This window comes from Macaca thibetana, chromosome 6, assembly GCF_024542745.1.
Source record: "Macaca thibetana thibetana isolate TM-01 chromosome 6, ASM2454274v1, whole genome shotgun sequence".
In the NCBI taxonomy this organism is placed as follows: domain Eukaryota; kingdom Metazoa; phylum Chordata; class Mammalia; order Primates; family Cercopithecidae; genus Macaca; species Macaca thibetana.
Window position 1 is genome coordinate 68,016,474 of NC_065583.1, and position 16,060 is coordinate 68,032,533.

General features: G+C 35.0%; 2 protein-coding genes across 3 annotated transcripts in view; one reads left to right on the forward strand and one right to left on the reverse strand.

Annotated features, from left to right (window-relative positions):
* REEP5 (receptor accessory protein 5) overlaps positions 1-16,060 on the forward strand; it is an 806,416-nt gene that overhangs the window by 105,367 nt on the left and 684,989 nt on the right. The gene's annotated exons all lie outside the window — the stretch shown is intronic.
* Positions 1-16,060, reverse strand: part of YTHDC2 (YTH N6-methyladenosine RNA binding protein C2) — an 86,826-nt gene that overhangs the window by 25,800 nt on the left and 44,966 nt on the right. For both annotated transcript variants that reach the window (XM_050793033.1, XM_050793034.1), the window contains 11 exons: positions 15,706-15,884; positions 15,380-15,476; positions 15,212-15,299; positions 15,047-15,127; positions 12,623-12,705; positions 7,474-7,579; positions 5,525-5,644; positions 4,888-5,160; positions 2,709-2,835; positions 1,423-1,628; positions 825-1,020 (listed from right to left, as the gene is read on the reverse strand). In XM_050793033.1, the coding sequence (XP_050648990.1) occupies positions 825-1,020; positions 1,423-1,628; positions 2,709-2,835; positions 4,888-5,160; positions 5,525-5,644; positions 7,474-7,579; positions 12,623-12,705; positions 15,047-15,127; positions 15,212-15,299; positions 15,380-15,476; positions 15,706-15,884 (1,556 nt within the window). The remainder of the gene's footprint in view (positions 1-824; positions 1,021-1,422; positions 1,629-2,708; positions 2,836-4,887; positions 5,161-5,524; positions 5,645-7,473; positions 7,580-12,622; positions 12,706-15,046; positions 15,128-15,211; positions 15,300-15,379; positions 15,477-15,705; positions 15,885-16,060) is intronic.

A 16,060-nucleotide genomic window follows, 5' to 3' on the forward strand; every position in this document is an offset into this window, starting at 1 on the left:
CCTTTGCAGGGACATGGATGGAGTTGGAAGCCATTATCCTCAGCAAACTAATGCAGGAACGAAAAACCAAACACTGCATGTTCTTACTTATAAGTGGGAGCTGAATGATGAGAACATACGGACACAGAGAGGGGAACAACACACACTGGGGCCTGCTTGGGGTGTGTGGTAGTGGGGAGGAAGAACATCAGGAAGAATAGCTAATGGACACTGGCCTTGATAGATACATGATGGCATGATCTGTGTAGCAAACCACCATGGCACATGTTTACCTATGCAACAAACCTGCACATCTTGCACATGTATCCCTGAACTTAAAATAAAAGTTAAAGGAAAAAACTGCATCATGCCACTTGTGTGATACACTATTTTGCAGTCATTAATATAAAATGCTAAAAATATTTTTGATATCTCTGTAATGAAAATAACAAAATACAAAATAACAGTTTGGGTGACATAATTTAAAATACGTAAACATGTAGAAAAAATGTAACATTAAAAAGTGTTAGCATGAGAAAAGTGAGATTATGGGTGGCTATCATTATTTCTTTTACAATTACCTTTATTTATGTTAAACTATCATTTAAATTCAAGTGAAAAATTTCTTCCCAACAGCAAGATTAATAAAAAATGCACAAATCAACATCGAGTTACCTTATAAATTTCAAAAACAGTAGTATAACTTAGTATTTCCTAATTAGTCTTAGTATATCAAAATAGAGCTGCTACTATATAAATTTTTATAATTTCATCATTTGGTTTAGTAAAAAAAAACAAAAAAATTCATTTCAAATAGATTTTTATTTCCTTCATAATACACTTACCTCTAAAGGACGAAGGTTCCTGAAGAGCATTACTTGCCAATCTAGCTGGTCCACAGAATACCAATATAGTGACAGGTGTCACTGCTGAACAACATCTAATATTAGCTATTCTATGGGCTCTGGTCATTTCATCATAAATAAGCCAATCTGTGGGCAGTGCCTTAATTGCTGCAGCTTGGCCATTGGCTGGAGGAATCTATTAAGAAAATAAATTTTAAAAAATTGTTAATTGTGTTTATCACCTAGTTTACTGGAAATACTTGTAAACTGTAAAAAGTCTCTCAGCGAAATAGATGATGCATATTGGTATCTAAGCAAAAATTAAAACAAGTCATTGCTCATGTAGTTTGTACAAAAATACTCATTACTTAACACGTTACCTTTTCCAACTCTAAGATTTATAAGTTTAGTTCCAATATTATATATATACACACACACATATATACACACACACACATATATACACGCATACACATACATATATATATAAAACTTACTAATTTCTTAAAGCAGGCAGGTATTTGGAGCATTTTTCATTGATAGTCAACTGCCTAAATTAGTTTCACCTCAAAACCCAAGAGCATTCAAAATATTTTACCTTTTTATATTGAGGCTGACTGAGAACTGAAGCAGGATGAAATCGTACTTTTTTCTCCTTTGGCCCTGTCAACACTAGATTCTCTCTGTCCACATGGACTAAATTAGGATACATGCCTGCCACCAATGCAGCTTTAACGACAGCCCAATTCTCAGAGTTTGTGTTAACATCTCGAATGTCACCACCACCTCGTGCTCTAACAAAACCTAGAGAGAGGAAAAAAAACCACACCAACTTTTTCAATTTGCAAAAGATATTTTTGTGTATTTTTTCCAAAAACTTGTACAACTCATATAAATGTTGTGATATTCAAATTTCACAACAATTAATAGAATCTCCTCTGGAAATTGTTTAAAATATGAACCACCACCCCCGCCCCCGCCAAAATAGATACAGAACCAACATTCTAGGGAAGTGTAGATCTGCTCAGGTTGGAGTAAGTATAAGAATCATTGGGGGCTTAAATTTTTTTAAATGCACATTCTTGCAATACAGTTCTTCATAATCTGCTGCCAGAACAAACTAAATTCATAGCTGGAAACCCAAACCATTCTTCTGATTGTTATTAACTACATTTTGGTTACGATAGATACTAATTCTGTAGATGAAGTCAAGTAAATATATGGTAATTTTTGCTTGAGTTTCAAAAGTCCTTCATATTTCCTCACGTTCAAGTCAACTCTTAAATTCTGTGGTTCATTCTTTATATTACTTTGGCACTTCAGCTAACCCATGAATCCAGGCTCCGGTACTTTTCTTCTGACTATCACATCAATTTTTTTTTTTTGCTACTCAAAAAAGCAATTCTAAAAGGTAATAGCAATACTAGCATCCTCTTAAAAAAAAAAAACAAAAAAACAGTGACTTCAAGTATTACCAGTCATTTTTGTGTTCCACAAATATGAAGAGCAGCATTCATATCAATTTTTTAAAATTTATATTTCACAGAACTAAATAAGTATTCATTAATGGTGATAAAAGAAAATAACTATAAGATCTAAATTGATCTCTGCCAAGAAATATAAATTGTTCATTGCCAACAGTATCAAAAGGGCATAGATGCTGTCCCTAGGTTTCTCAAATACACCTCCTGCAATAGCCTTTTTTTCATCAACAAGCAAAAGTTGAAGACATATAGAAGTCTACAAATCATGCATGAATATAAGATGTACAACATGATAATGTCATAAAAATAATAGATGGCATCTGTTAACATAAGAAATACTGTAAAACATGGGCAGGGTACTCTCAGTAACTTAAATAGGCTCTTTGAGGGAAAACTTTACCTGATGCTCTAAGCTGACCAAGCAACTGCGTTCTCATGCCTATGATTATTTCCATAGTAGCCTGTGAAAGAAAATTCTTTTCACAAAAGGCTCGCTCCCACCCATCACTTCGTGCTTTTTGCCAGGCCTATAAAAAGAGAATAATTGCATAACAAGACACATTTACTAACCACTTCTTAGTGAGGCAACAAAGTTACTACAAATCACTATATGAATTCCTCAAGGTCAATTTGCTTTATTCTAATTATTCTATAAAACCTAAGACTTTATGATTAAATAATATTTATCATTAATTTACACTCAAATAAGCCATTGAGTTTATAAAATCTCAATGAGAACTAAGTGTCAAGTAGCCTAAATGACGAACAATGTAAAAATATTTGCCTTCTCAGATGCATCTGCTAATTTTATTCTACAAAAGTGTAGGAGGTTTTCAACTAAGGCTTCATAACACTTATATCTAAGAATCATGCCACTCTTGTACTCCAAAAAATAATCTCTATGTCAACCCTGGAATCTACCTAAGAATGGAAAGTAGGATTTCTATAAATCATCTATATGTAGTATAAAAAGCTCTCCTTTGTGAAAAGGTTCTCTTGCTTTGGAATATATATAACTAAAAGACTGAAGCAATAATTTATTCTCTCTGCTTTTGAAGGAGCTGGGAGAAAAGCAAAGAACAGACAGAAATTCTACTGTAAATCTCCCTCTACTTCTCACTCAACTAATCTACTATAACATACGGTATTTAATATACCAAATTAATAACAATGAGTCATCCATTGATCGATAATACAAAAGAGCTTGTAATTATTTTTGAAAATCATATATGTGTTGAAAAAATCTTTTATGTCTGAAAAAGAGTACTTCTGCATAAACAAAGTTAGATTTTTAAAAGATATGGCCAGACATGGTGGCTCACACCTGTAATCCCAGCACTTTGGGAGGCCAAAGCTGGCAGATCACTTGAGGTCAGGCATTTGAGACCAGCCTGGCCAATGTAGTGAAATCCTCTCTCTACTAAAAATACAAAAATTAATGGCCAGGCGCGGTGGCTCAAGCCTGTAATCCCAGCACTTTGGGAGGCCGAGACAGGCGGATCACGAGGTCAGGAGATCGAGACCATCCTGGCTAATACGGTGAAACCCCGTCTCTACTAAAAAAATACAAAAAAACTAGCCGGGCGAGATGGCGGGCGCCTGTAGTCCCAGCTACTCGGGAGGCTGAGGCAGGAGAATGGCGTGAACCCGGGAGACGGAGCTTGTAGTGAGCTGAGATCCGGACACTACACTCCAGCCTGGGCGACAGAGTGAGACTCCGTGTCAAAAACAAAACAAAACAAAAATTATCTAGGCATAGTGGTGGGTTCCTGTAATCCCAGCTACTTGGGAAGCTGAGGAAGTAGAATTGCTTGAACAGGGGAGGCTGAGGTTGCAGTGAACCCAGACTGTGCCACTGCACTCCAGCCTGGGTGACAGAGCGAGATTCTGTCTCAAAAAAAAAAAAAAAAAAAAAAAGTATAGACACTTCCTACATTCAAGATTTAAGGATAAATACAATGCCTATGTTTTCAAGAAATAACATATTCTTCCCCACATATCTGAAATTCTAAATTACGTTTATCTTCCCCAGGATCCTATTTTCCCTATCTTTTCTTTTCCATTTGCCTCTTTCCTCAACTTCCCATTACTATCATCTTAAAGGTTTTTAAGTGACTTTTGTATTTTGCTTTACAAAATTAAGTTCTCAGCATAGTGTCTTGAGCACACAAGAAAAAACTCTAAGAAAAATCGATAGACATTAAATTCAATATAATTTTCTTATAAGCTTTGTTCTATGTACTTTAAATAGTATACAGTATTTCTTAACTAAAATTTTAGAACACTGCTTGCCCAAGACATGATTTAAAGAAACCTGGTAATGGAAGCATAAATATAAATAAATATATATACAAATACACACATATATTCCTATAAGGAGAAAATGAGAAAAAAAGAGCAAAACTCTTTTAACATAATAACAGCAAGAAGGTATTTTTCAGGACTATTAATGTGACTTCACAATGAAACAAAATTAATGCAATTTTAAAATTTATAAATTGTTTTTAAAATTCCTACATTTGCCCCAGAAATGTGTTTAACCAGCAACATTTTCAGAAATAAAATGACAGTAATAGTACCTGGAATGCTCTGAGAAGTGCCATATGGTCACTGAAAGCTCCCGCAGTAAAACGTTTCCTACAAAGCATAGCTGCACGTTTTTGAGAGGCCTGAGTAGGTAGCACAAAAGGATCTCGATAAGCTAGTGTACAAGCAATTGTAAGGATGGGGTCCAGACACTTTAAAACAACAGCACACAGGACCATTTTACCAAGATGTGGTTCTACTGGCAAGTCAGCCAAATGATACCCAAGTTCAGTTAGATCTTCCCATGTATCCATTGCATCTATTGTCTAAGTAAAAGGAGACAGAACAGATTTTGACATGAGCAAACACTATGTTTAATCAAACCACATAATTAAAAACCCCTAAATAAGAGATAAGAATACAGATTTTCTTTTGCTACATCTCATAAAAATATATTTTGTTTCTAATACACTATATAAAAGAACTATACCTAATGTTTTATACACGACGGTATTAAAGTACATGATCATTTAAGATAATTGTTTAAAAGTACAAAATTAGTTTATCTGGACACACGTAGTAGGACAAGAAGAAAAAAATAATTATACAAAATTAGTTAAGACATATTTTCATTTAGTTTAAAATTTCAAGTAAAAACGTCAAGTAAAATAAAACTATGAAGACACCAACCTTAAGCATTTGTACAGCATTCCTTACAATTAAAGCTGGTGGAGGTTCAGGAGCTTTCATAAGAAAATCAGCAATGGGACAATTAACTGGGGCTAACAGCTTGGTATGTAAGCAAAGTTCCTATAAACCAAAACAGTAAATAATTTTTTAAAATTAAAAAGAATACTAACCTAAACATTTAAAGAAATCATGGGAACTATAGTTCCCAAACACAGACTAATAGAGTCTCTGATCAGAATGAACAGTAGAAGGAACAATGTCTTTCTGTAAAAGATGAGCTCATACTTTGCCCTAGATGCCAGAACCTTAATACCTTCCTCAATCAACTTATACAAAGATTGCCATTGCTCCCATTGGCAACATCTCCTCACACTGTTCTTACACATAACATCCATAGTCACTGTCCAAAAAAAAAAAAAAAAATTTCCCCTTTATACTTACTACATTCTAGAATATTTTATCTACTCAGCAAATATTTAAGTGCTTGCTAGGTGCAAGGCCCTGTGCAAATTGGAGAAAAAGAAGGGGACAGAAGGAAGTGTCCATTCTCATTGAGTTTACACTGTAATGTGAATAGCAGACCTTAAAGAATTAATTATATAATTACTTAATTACAACTATCATCAGTGCTATGAAGGCTATAGGGAGCTAAAGTAAATATGACTTAATTAAGTTCAGAAAAGGGTGGGAGAGGCAGACCATGCGAAGTTACAGATAGTTTTCCTGAAGAAAGACACTTAAAACTAAGATGTAAAGATTGAGTAGGAGTAACCATAAAAGGAATAAGGGGAAGGAATCTAAGGAGACAGCAGATACATGTGAAAGCCTTACGGCAGAAGGAAAAAAGATGTGCTTGAGAAACTAAAACCAATGGTGTAAGAGAGGATAAATAACAAGAAATCACCTGTTCCTGCCTGTGACTGGAGACACAGGCAGGAACAGCTAATTCACGCTCTTGTTAAGAATTCTGAATTTTATCCCAGGAGGAAAGGAAAATCACACATAAGCATTGGGAAGTGAGAAATCATCTTAGGTATATGGATGTTTAACACATTATCCTGCCTCCCTTTAAGGGTTTGAAAGCCAGCATTAGCCAAACACACTAAAGAATCAAATGAATGCATTCTGCTAATCTTCCCTAGAAGTTACAGGGTCTGGCTGTTCCATCAAGTTAGAAAACTTAAAACACACACACACAACACAATTAACAGAGGTCAGAAAATCTCAGTGAACTCAGTTCTAAAACTACTAGATAATCTCAGCATCTTATACTGAGATTTGGGTATTATCTTTTGGACCTTAAGTAATTTGTTTTCTAATCCCTCTGAGAATTTAAAAGGTGAACACTATATAGTTGAAACTCATAAAATGCTGCATTAAAAAAAATATGGCCGGGCACGGTGGCTCACACCTGTAATCTCAGCACTTGTGGGAGGCTGAGGCGGGTGGATCATGAGGTCAGGAGTTCGAGACCAGCCTGGTCACGATGGTGAAACCCCGTCTCTACTAAAAATACAAAAATTAGCCAGGCACGGTGGTGGGTGCCTGTAATCCCAGCTACTTGGGAGTCTGAGGCAGGAGAATCGCTTCAACCTGGGAGGTGGAGGTTGCAGTGAGCTGCGATTGCACCACTGCACTCTAGCCTGGGCAACAAAGCAAGACTCTGTCTCAAAAAAAAAAAAAAAAAAAAAAAAAAAAAATTTAAAGTTTAAAACTGTACCATAATATAAATACATTCAAGTGGTTCTTTAAAATTTTGAAGGTTTATGAATTAAATTTTCTTATATAGAAAAAATATTTCTGTTATACACATAGCCACCCTCCATAATATATATTGAATAATTTTGTTTTACAAATTGATTTTTTAAAGGCCTAATCCATAAAAGTTGAAATGGCCCCTCTCTTCCCTCACCCACAAAAATGCCTTTTATATTTAAATAAATTTTTACCTGTAATGGCATTCTCAAAAGTTCTGGAGTCTGAAATTCCAACATATTCTGGAATCGGAGTCTACTGAACAGACGAAAACAAATTCCAGGTCTACATCGCCCTGCCCTTAAAAATAAAATACAAGATTACGACTCAAACAAGGAATAAAGGCTATAATAAACTGTAAACACAATGTGATTTAGGAAACAGAAAAATGATCCAGGATCAGGACACCTGAGTTTAAATCCTTATTCTGTTTCTTATCCTCTATGAATCATTTTGGAAAGCACTTCACTAGTCTGGGACTCAATTATTTTGTAGACAGTGAGATTCATGAATGACACCTACCTGATATATCTTGTAGGGTTATGGCAAAAATCAAAAGAAATAGCATACATATGAAAGTGAGCAAAAAACCAAGTATGAATGAATACTGGTAATTTAAATTCAATCAATTTTACTGAGCTTATATCAAGCACTGTGTTCAGGCCCAGTGATTAGAGTTGTAAAAACTATGCATTACACAGCTCCAAGGGAATGCCATTTATCCTGTCATCACAAAGTCTTGTATAATATTCTATGAAGCAGCAGAAAAATACCTGGAAGAAAAGCAGTCTCCTAAAATCACCCAAAGTCACTATATCAGCTAATGGCAGGGCTAGCCATGCTAAGGGATAGAGATACAGAAATATTCTTGCCTTCATGGAGCTCACAACCCAGATAGGCAATCATCACTATACCACATTATAAGCGCTATAAAATCTGACATTACTGATCAATTCTTTCCTTCATCAAATACAAAAGGACTTCAAAAAGTTTGTGGAAAAATGGAATTAAAAGAGAAAAAAAATAAAATTTCTCAACTATTAAGTTCAAGATATTTTTGTAAGTAATGACAGCAGCCATTTAGTCCTCCCTAAAGAACTGAAGGTCCAGGGAATGTAATTATGTCAATGAAGTTTTACATTACCCTAAGAAAAATTGGGGTCCTTTATAGGTATTTTAAGATTAGAAAATAAAAAGAATTCAGAAGGAGCCAAGCCAGGACTATAAGGTGGATGCCTAATGATTTCCCACCAAAACTCTCATAAAATTGCCCTTGAGAGGAATGAGCAGGAGCAGTGCTGTGGTGGAGAAGGACTTTCTAATGAAGTTTTCCTATGGGTTTTCATGCTAAAGCTTTGGCTAACTCTCTCAAAACACTGTCATAATAAGCAGAAGTTACTGTTCTTTGGCCCTCCAGAAAGACAATAAGCAAAATGCTTTGAGCATCCCAAAAAACTGTTGCCATGACCTCCAGTCTGCTTTTGCTTTGACTGGACCACTTCTACCTGTTGGTAGTCACTACTTTGATTGTGCTTTGTCTTCAGGATCATACTAGTAAAGCCATGGTTCATCTTCTGTTACAATTCTTTCACGAAATGCTTCAGGATCTTGCTTCCAATTGTTTAAAATTTCCATTCAAAGCTCTGCTCTTGTCTGCAGCTGATCTAGAGGCGATGGTTTTGGCACCTATCAAGTGGGAAGTCTGCTCAACTTTTAATTTTTCAGCCAACATTGGGTAACCTGAACCAACTGTGATGTTTATAGTGTTGGCTATTTTTGTGCTGTGAATTGTTGGTCCTCTTCAACTAGGGCACAAATGAGATTTTTTTTTCCTCGCAAATTGACATGGATGGTCTGCTGCTATGGGCTTTATCTTTAATATCATCTCCTCCCTTCTTAAAATGAGTTATCCATTTGTAAACTGCTGATTTCTTCAGGGCACTGTCACCATAAATGTGCTATTTGCTCTTACTTCAACTTTAGAAGAATTCATGTTGCTCTTATAGGGGCTTTTTTCAAACTGATGTCTTATCTTTCTTAGTGCTTTAAATGAGATCCTGCTCAGATATATTATAACAAGTTAATATGAGTTTATTCTGGTGCAAAAAAATGTTGAACTCCATGCATAATTTTTTCATAAGATGTATTTTCCATAAAGTTTTTGAAGGCCCCTTATACCTCCCTACACTATTCCCTTCAGCCTCTGACTTATCCAGGCTCCTCTGAGAGATTTCTATATTTGCCCAGTCTTTAAATGTTTATGGGTCCTCTGAGATTGAACCCTCAGCCATCTGTTCTTCTTACACTACCCTCTCCCCTGAAGTAACTTTAATTATATTCATAACCTCAATTTCCATCTGTATTATATCTTCTCATCCTAATTCTAGGCCTATACTTCAGAAACTTCTTAAACAGCTCCACTTAGATTTTTTTTTTTTTTTTTTTTTTTGAGACGGAGTCTTGCTCTGTCACCCAGGCTAGAGTGCAATGGCGTGGTCTCGGCTCACTGCAGCCTCCGCCTCCCAGGTTCAAGCAATTCTCCTGCTTCAGCCTTCCAAGTAGCTGGGATTACAGGCGCCCACCCCGACGCAGGGCTAATTTTTGTATTCTTATTAGTGACAGGGTTTCACAGTGTTGGCCAGGCTGGTCTCGAACTGCTGACCTTGTGATCTGCCCACCTCAGCCTCCCAATCCACTTAGATTTTCTACAGGCAACTCAAACTTAAAATAACCAAAAATTAATTATTCTCCCCAGTAAAAACACTCTTCCCACACCCACCCCCACGCAGGGCTAATTTTTGTATTTTTATTAGAGACAGGGTTTCACAATGTTGGCCAGGCTGGTCTCGAACTGCTGACCTTGTGATCTGCCCTCCTCAGCCTCCCAATCACTTAGATTTTCTACAGGCAACTCAAACTCAAAATAACCAAAAATTATTCATTCTCCCCAGTAAAAACACTCTTCCCATTTTCCCTATCTGACTATGGCACTACTGTTCAATTTTCTAAGATAGAAACCTGGATGACATCCTTAACTCCACTCTCTTCCTTACCCCTCACCCCCTACATACACAATCAATCACCAACATTACTTTCTTTGGTATCTCTTGAATTAATTATCTATTTATTTTTATTTCATGTCTACCTTATTATAGGAAAGTACTAATGAAGGAGCCTCCTACTGGGTCCTCCTACCATCATTTTTGTCTCTGCCAATCCATTCTTCAGAGAGCTGAACGGATACTATAATCATGTTATCCCATTGTTTATTTTCTTAAAAAAGAGAGAAAACTCAAAATGGTCCTTAAGAACTTGTCTCCAACTTTCAGCTCATTTTTCACTATTCTCTAAACTAAATTCCATCCAAACATCCTTCCTATTCACTCTTGCCTTTAGGCAAATAAGTATACTTGGTTATACTTTCCCTCTGCCTTTTGGAAATGGCTTTCCACAACTCCCCCTTTATTCACAATTGTCTCAGATTCAATCTTAACAACTCGGGAAACATCCAGTTGTAGCACAGATAACACTGTATTAAAATTGCTTAATTTACTCGACTCCCATATGGACTGCAACATTTGCCCTACCTCCAGCTTTACCTATCAGGCTATGGTTTATTGATCACTGTATCCATAATACGTGCAAAGGGAAGGCTTTTGATAAACATTTGTGGAAAAATGGCAATGAAAATTTTTACAGTTCTGGCCTTCATCTCCAATAATATATTATTTGTTATTTTATTTGTTTTTGAGACAGGGTCTGGCTCTGTTGCTCAGGCTGGAGTGGAGTGGTATGATCACAGCTCATGGCAGCTGCAGCCTCGACCTCCTAGGATCAAATTATCCTCCCACCTCAGCCTCCCAAGTAGGTAGGCCCACAGGCCTGTGCCACCACATCTAGCTAATTTTTAAATTTTTTGTAGAGACAAGGTCTCACTATGATGCCCAGGCTAGTCTGAGACTCTTAAGATTCAAGCGATCCTTCCACCTCAAGCTCCCAAAGTGCTAGGATTACAAGCATGAGCCACCACACCCAGCCTTACCTACAATAATATACTATTACTGACATAACAACAACAAAGCCCTCATGGGCATTCTATGAAGTTACAAGGTAAACAAATAATGCGTATGAGTCTTCAGTATATGAGGCATTCTTTTAAAGTCAGCATTTCATGTTTTCTTGCTAATTATAATAAAATGCAAGATAATTACTGAAAAATATCTTTTAATGTTATCTTTTGAAAATTAAAAAGTAACCCAAACACATAGTAAAATAACCAAATTACAAAAAAAAAATAAAATTGTCTCCATACTCCAAGAGCCCCACAAATCCTCCTTCTCAGAGTAAATAACCATTCATTGTTTTTTAATGTTTCTCCCAGACTTCTCGATGCATCTGTGTCGAAATACATACACAAATACACAAATATTTTTCTCACCACAAAAGATTACTTTTGTTCTATATCCTTTCAATTAACAATGCATCCTGAAAACTCATTCCACATAAGAACACATAGATCTACATTTTTCCTTTTAACAGCTACTTAGAAAGCCACTGTGTGGCTACAATTTATTTAATCACTTCAGTATTGATGGACACCACACTGTTCCCAGACTTTTCATTATTATAAACAATGCTTCAAAGAGCAGTCTTAAACATATATGTTTGCACACATGTGCAAGCATATTCAGGATAAATTATGAGAAGTGGAATCTATGGTGAAAGAGTAGATTTAGATAGTTTCAAATTACACTCTGGAGAAGTCACACCAATCTATACTCCCATCAGTAAAATATGAAAGTCTACTGGCCCATGTTTTTCCTCTATGCTGTACATACTGTTTAACATTTTCATCAATGCCCATCTGAGAGTCAAAAAATAATATCTCATTAATTTGCATTTATTTTGATACATATTAGGTAGTATATGTGAGGTTAATGTATTAGTAGAACATGCATATTTTTTATTTTGGTAAATTCCCTATTTGTGCCCTTTATCCATTTTAACTGGATAACTGGTCTTGAGTTGATTTCAAAGAGCTTTTTTATATGATAAGGAAATTAGCTCTTTGTCCTATATTGCATATGTTTAGACTTTTTGGTTTTGTTTTTTAAGCTTCTTACATCTGAATGTACATTTAGGTAAAAGTTTTTAATTTTAACATAACCTAAATTCAACTTTTAAAGAAGTATTAAAATGGCTTGCTTTGCAAAAATAATATAAAAATTTTAACATGAAAACTATTATTTTATCAAAAGTGGAATATGTGATAAATGTGTAATACATATAAAAATGTTTCCATTTTACAGGCAATTGAATGAATATACATTAAATATACATTACCTGCCTTTCCGCTGTATGGCACTAGCTTTGGAAATCCATACCATTTTTAACATTGTAACAAAATTCAGAGCATCAAAGGATTTCTGTAATATTTAAACCATCTTTATGTTAGACTATAAAAGGTATTTAAAAGGTAATAGCAAGAAATGTTATCAACATATTTTAACATGCCAAGTTTAATTCAAGGTCCTCTCTTGATTAAATAATTAAAACAGCAATACTGATTTTTAATAAACCCTGATTTTCTGATTATAAACACACTAAGAAAAAAGGATTTAAAAACTAAACTCAGAAAAGCTGTAATAACTTTCCCATTCTGTGCTCTGCTGAGCTATCTGTTGCTCTCTGCCACAGTTGGATAATGGCAGCCAGCTCTCATAAGACATCAAGATTGGAGAGAACTGACCTATTCCCTTGAGGTCATTTTCTATCAGATTTGCATCATTGTGAAGAATAAGAAGATCAAGGAAAGACATTTTCTGAAATACTTTTCAGGGACCTAACCTTGCGGAGTAAGAATAACAATCAATAACCTTATCCCAAAGAGAAATATTTTTAAACACTTCCACTTTACCTCCTGTTGAGCTACTAACAAAGTTAGCCTTTCCTGAATTTTACAATGAAGAAAGTAAAAAAGAACCATTATTAGCCACATACTTCTTCAAATAACCTATAGTGAAAATTTATTGTAGAGAAATACTTTAAAAAGAAATACAAGCCTAACTAGAACATATATTTCAGTCACTCGGTACTTATACTTTCCCTTTCATAAAATAACTGCAGAGAGCAAATAAAAATGTTTACATAATAGTTTTTAAAATTTTTAGGAAACAAGCTTCTCATTTAGTTTTTAATATAACATTACATTTGTCAATTTTGTATTTTAAATAACTTTTGACACTACCCATGTTTAAATTTCAGTTACTTAATAAATAAATAACACCTAAAGGAACTTTCTAAAATATTCAAAACCCACTTTATCCACTTTAGGTAATTTTAGGGCAATAAAATCTGAATTTTCGTTGGCTCACCATTAAGATTTTTAAGTAAAATGTACGATTATATAAAAATAAAATTTATCCCATCTTTAGAGCATTCAATTATAATGCATATGGCCAATTTTTATAATAAAATTTTATTTTCTATAAAATATTCCTTCAAATTACATTGAAAACATTATAAGGCAATTAATTTTTTCACATTAAAAATGATGATTTATACTCACTAAATTTAGACATAATTTGCTTTCCACACATGAATAATATCTCTTCCCTTGAAAAATCAATTATTAGGCCGGGCGCGGTGGCTCAAGCCTGTAATCCCAGCACTTTGGGAGGCCGAGACAGGCGGATCACAAGGTCAGGAGATCGAGACCATCCTGGCTAACATGGTGAAACCCCGTCTCTACTAAAAATACAAAAAACTAGCCGGGCGAGGTGGCGGGCGCCTGTAGTCCCAGCTACTGGAGAGGCTGAGGCAGGAGAATGGCGTAAACCCGGGAGGCGGAGCTTGCAGTGAGCTGAGATCCGGCCACTGCACTCCGGCCTGGGCGACAGAGCAAGACTCCGTCTCAAAAAAAAAAAAAAAAAAAAAAAAATCAATTATCTTTCCCACTTTCATTTTTTCAGCAAATGTTATCTACCAAAAGTTAGGAACATGGACAATTGCTGTACTAAAAGGAAATAAATGCCTTTTTTTTTATATGAAAGGTTGGCAAACTTTTTGAAAAGAGCCAAATAGTAAATATTTTAGGCTTTGAGAGGGTCTCTGTTACAAATACTCCAATCTGCCTTGCAGTGTGAAAGCAGCAGCCATAGAGAAAAGGTAAAAGCAGACGTAGCTGAGTTCCAGTGAAACTTTTTTTACAAAAGCAAATGTTAAGTCCAATTTAGCTGCTGGTTATCTCATGGTTTATCTATTTCTTTGCTTTCTTTCAGCATGGTTCACTTGAGCTGAGTATCTTTTGAACACCTGCTATAGGTGAGGCACTAAAGATTTAATAGTCAACAAGGACATGGACATAATCCATGTCCATATGTAGAAGGAAAACATAAAAAATATGTAATCAAATTCCCATACTGTGTGACAACATTTTCACTGTAACTAACCAAACCCTTTATTTTCTTCCTAGTATTTGGTAGGCAGAGAAACATTTTTGTATACTTAGTTAAAATAACAAAAATTGATTTTATATACTGAATTATTTAAGGCAGAATATTTAGTAAAATCAATATTTAGTATGTTAAATTTATCTAGAACCAGACATTTTTCTTAAATTCTGCTTATAAAAGCACATGCTGGTCCAAGCTGTCTTGAGTAGTGGTAAAATTAAAAGAAAAATAACTAAATAATAAATAAAAGCATTTGTTGAAGTAGAACTTAATCTTCTCCACTTAAGTAAAACTACAACTTACCCATACATACCTCTTTCACCTTACCAGAATCAATAACAAAGACAACATCATTGACTGTGATGCTGGTTTCAGCAATATTGGTGGAAAGGATCTGCAACAAGATATTACTTTAAAGTTAATATAAAAACAGAAAAAATAACTAATAAAAATGTTAAGGAGATTTTATGAAGCTTACTATTTTTCGAACACCTGCAGGTGGGTTTTTTAACACTTTCTTTTGATCAGATGTTTGCATGTTTGAATGAAGCATAAAAACTTGGTATCTGTTGACAATGAAAAGAGAAAATATACTCTAGGACCTGTCTGTTATTTTAAGCAACAGACATAAGGCTTTAGCCCTTACCTATGTGTACTGTCAGCAAACCGCTTGTCATCAAACAGGATGCGATCTCTCAGTCCAACAATTTCATCATATCCAGGCAGAAAAATTAGTACTGCACCTTGGGGAAGAATGACTTTTTAATATTAAATCTCATTGTGAAATCAGATGCAATCAACAGAATTATAAAAATCTGTATCACGTTTTCATGTACTGGTAAACTATCATAAGATGACATGAGATTATTTGCTTATTACTATCAGTGCAATTATATAAAAATTTGTACACTTAAAATATTAATTCTTGAAGTATATATTTTGCTCCAGTTCTTTTAGACAACACTTATTTACCAGCATCACAACTATGGCAGATATTGTATAGAAGATGCATGATCAAATCCAAGTCTACTTTTTCATCATCGAAACTATGATGATAAGCTTTCAGGAGCTCTCTGTCTTCAGCACTGAGGTCACTTCCATTTGTTTGAACCAGAGAACTTTCATCCAGATTTCCAAATTCCAGTGAAGCACTAAAAAAAAAAAAAAAAAGATAAAGTCAATTTCTATTAAAAAGAGTAATTCTTAGGTCCTTCAAATTTCTTTTTTTTTTTTTTTTTTTTTTTTTTTTTTGAGACGGAGTCTTGCTCTGTCACCCAGGCCGGAGTGCAGTGGCTGGATCTCAGTTCACTGCAAGCTCCTCCTCTCG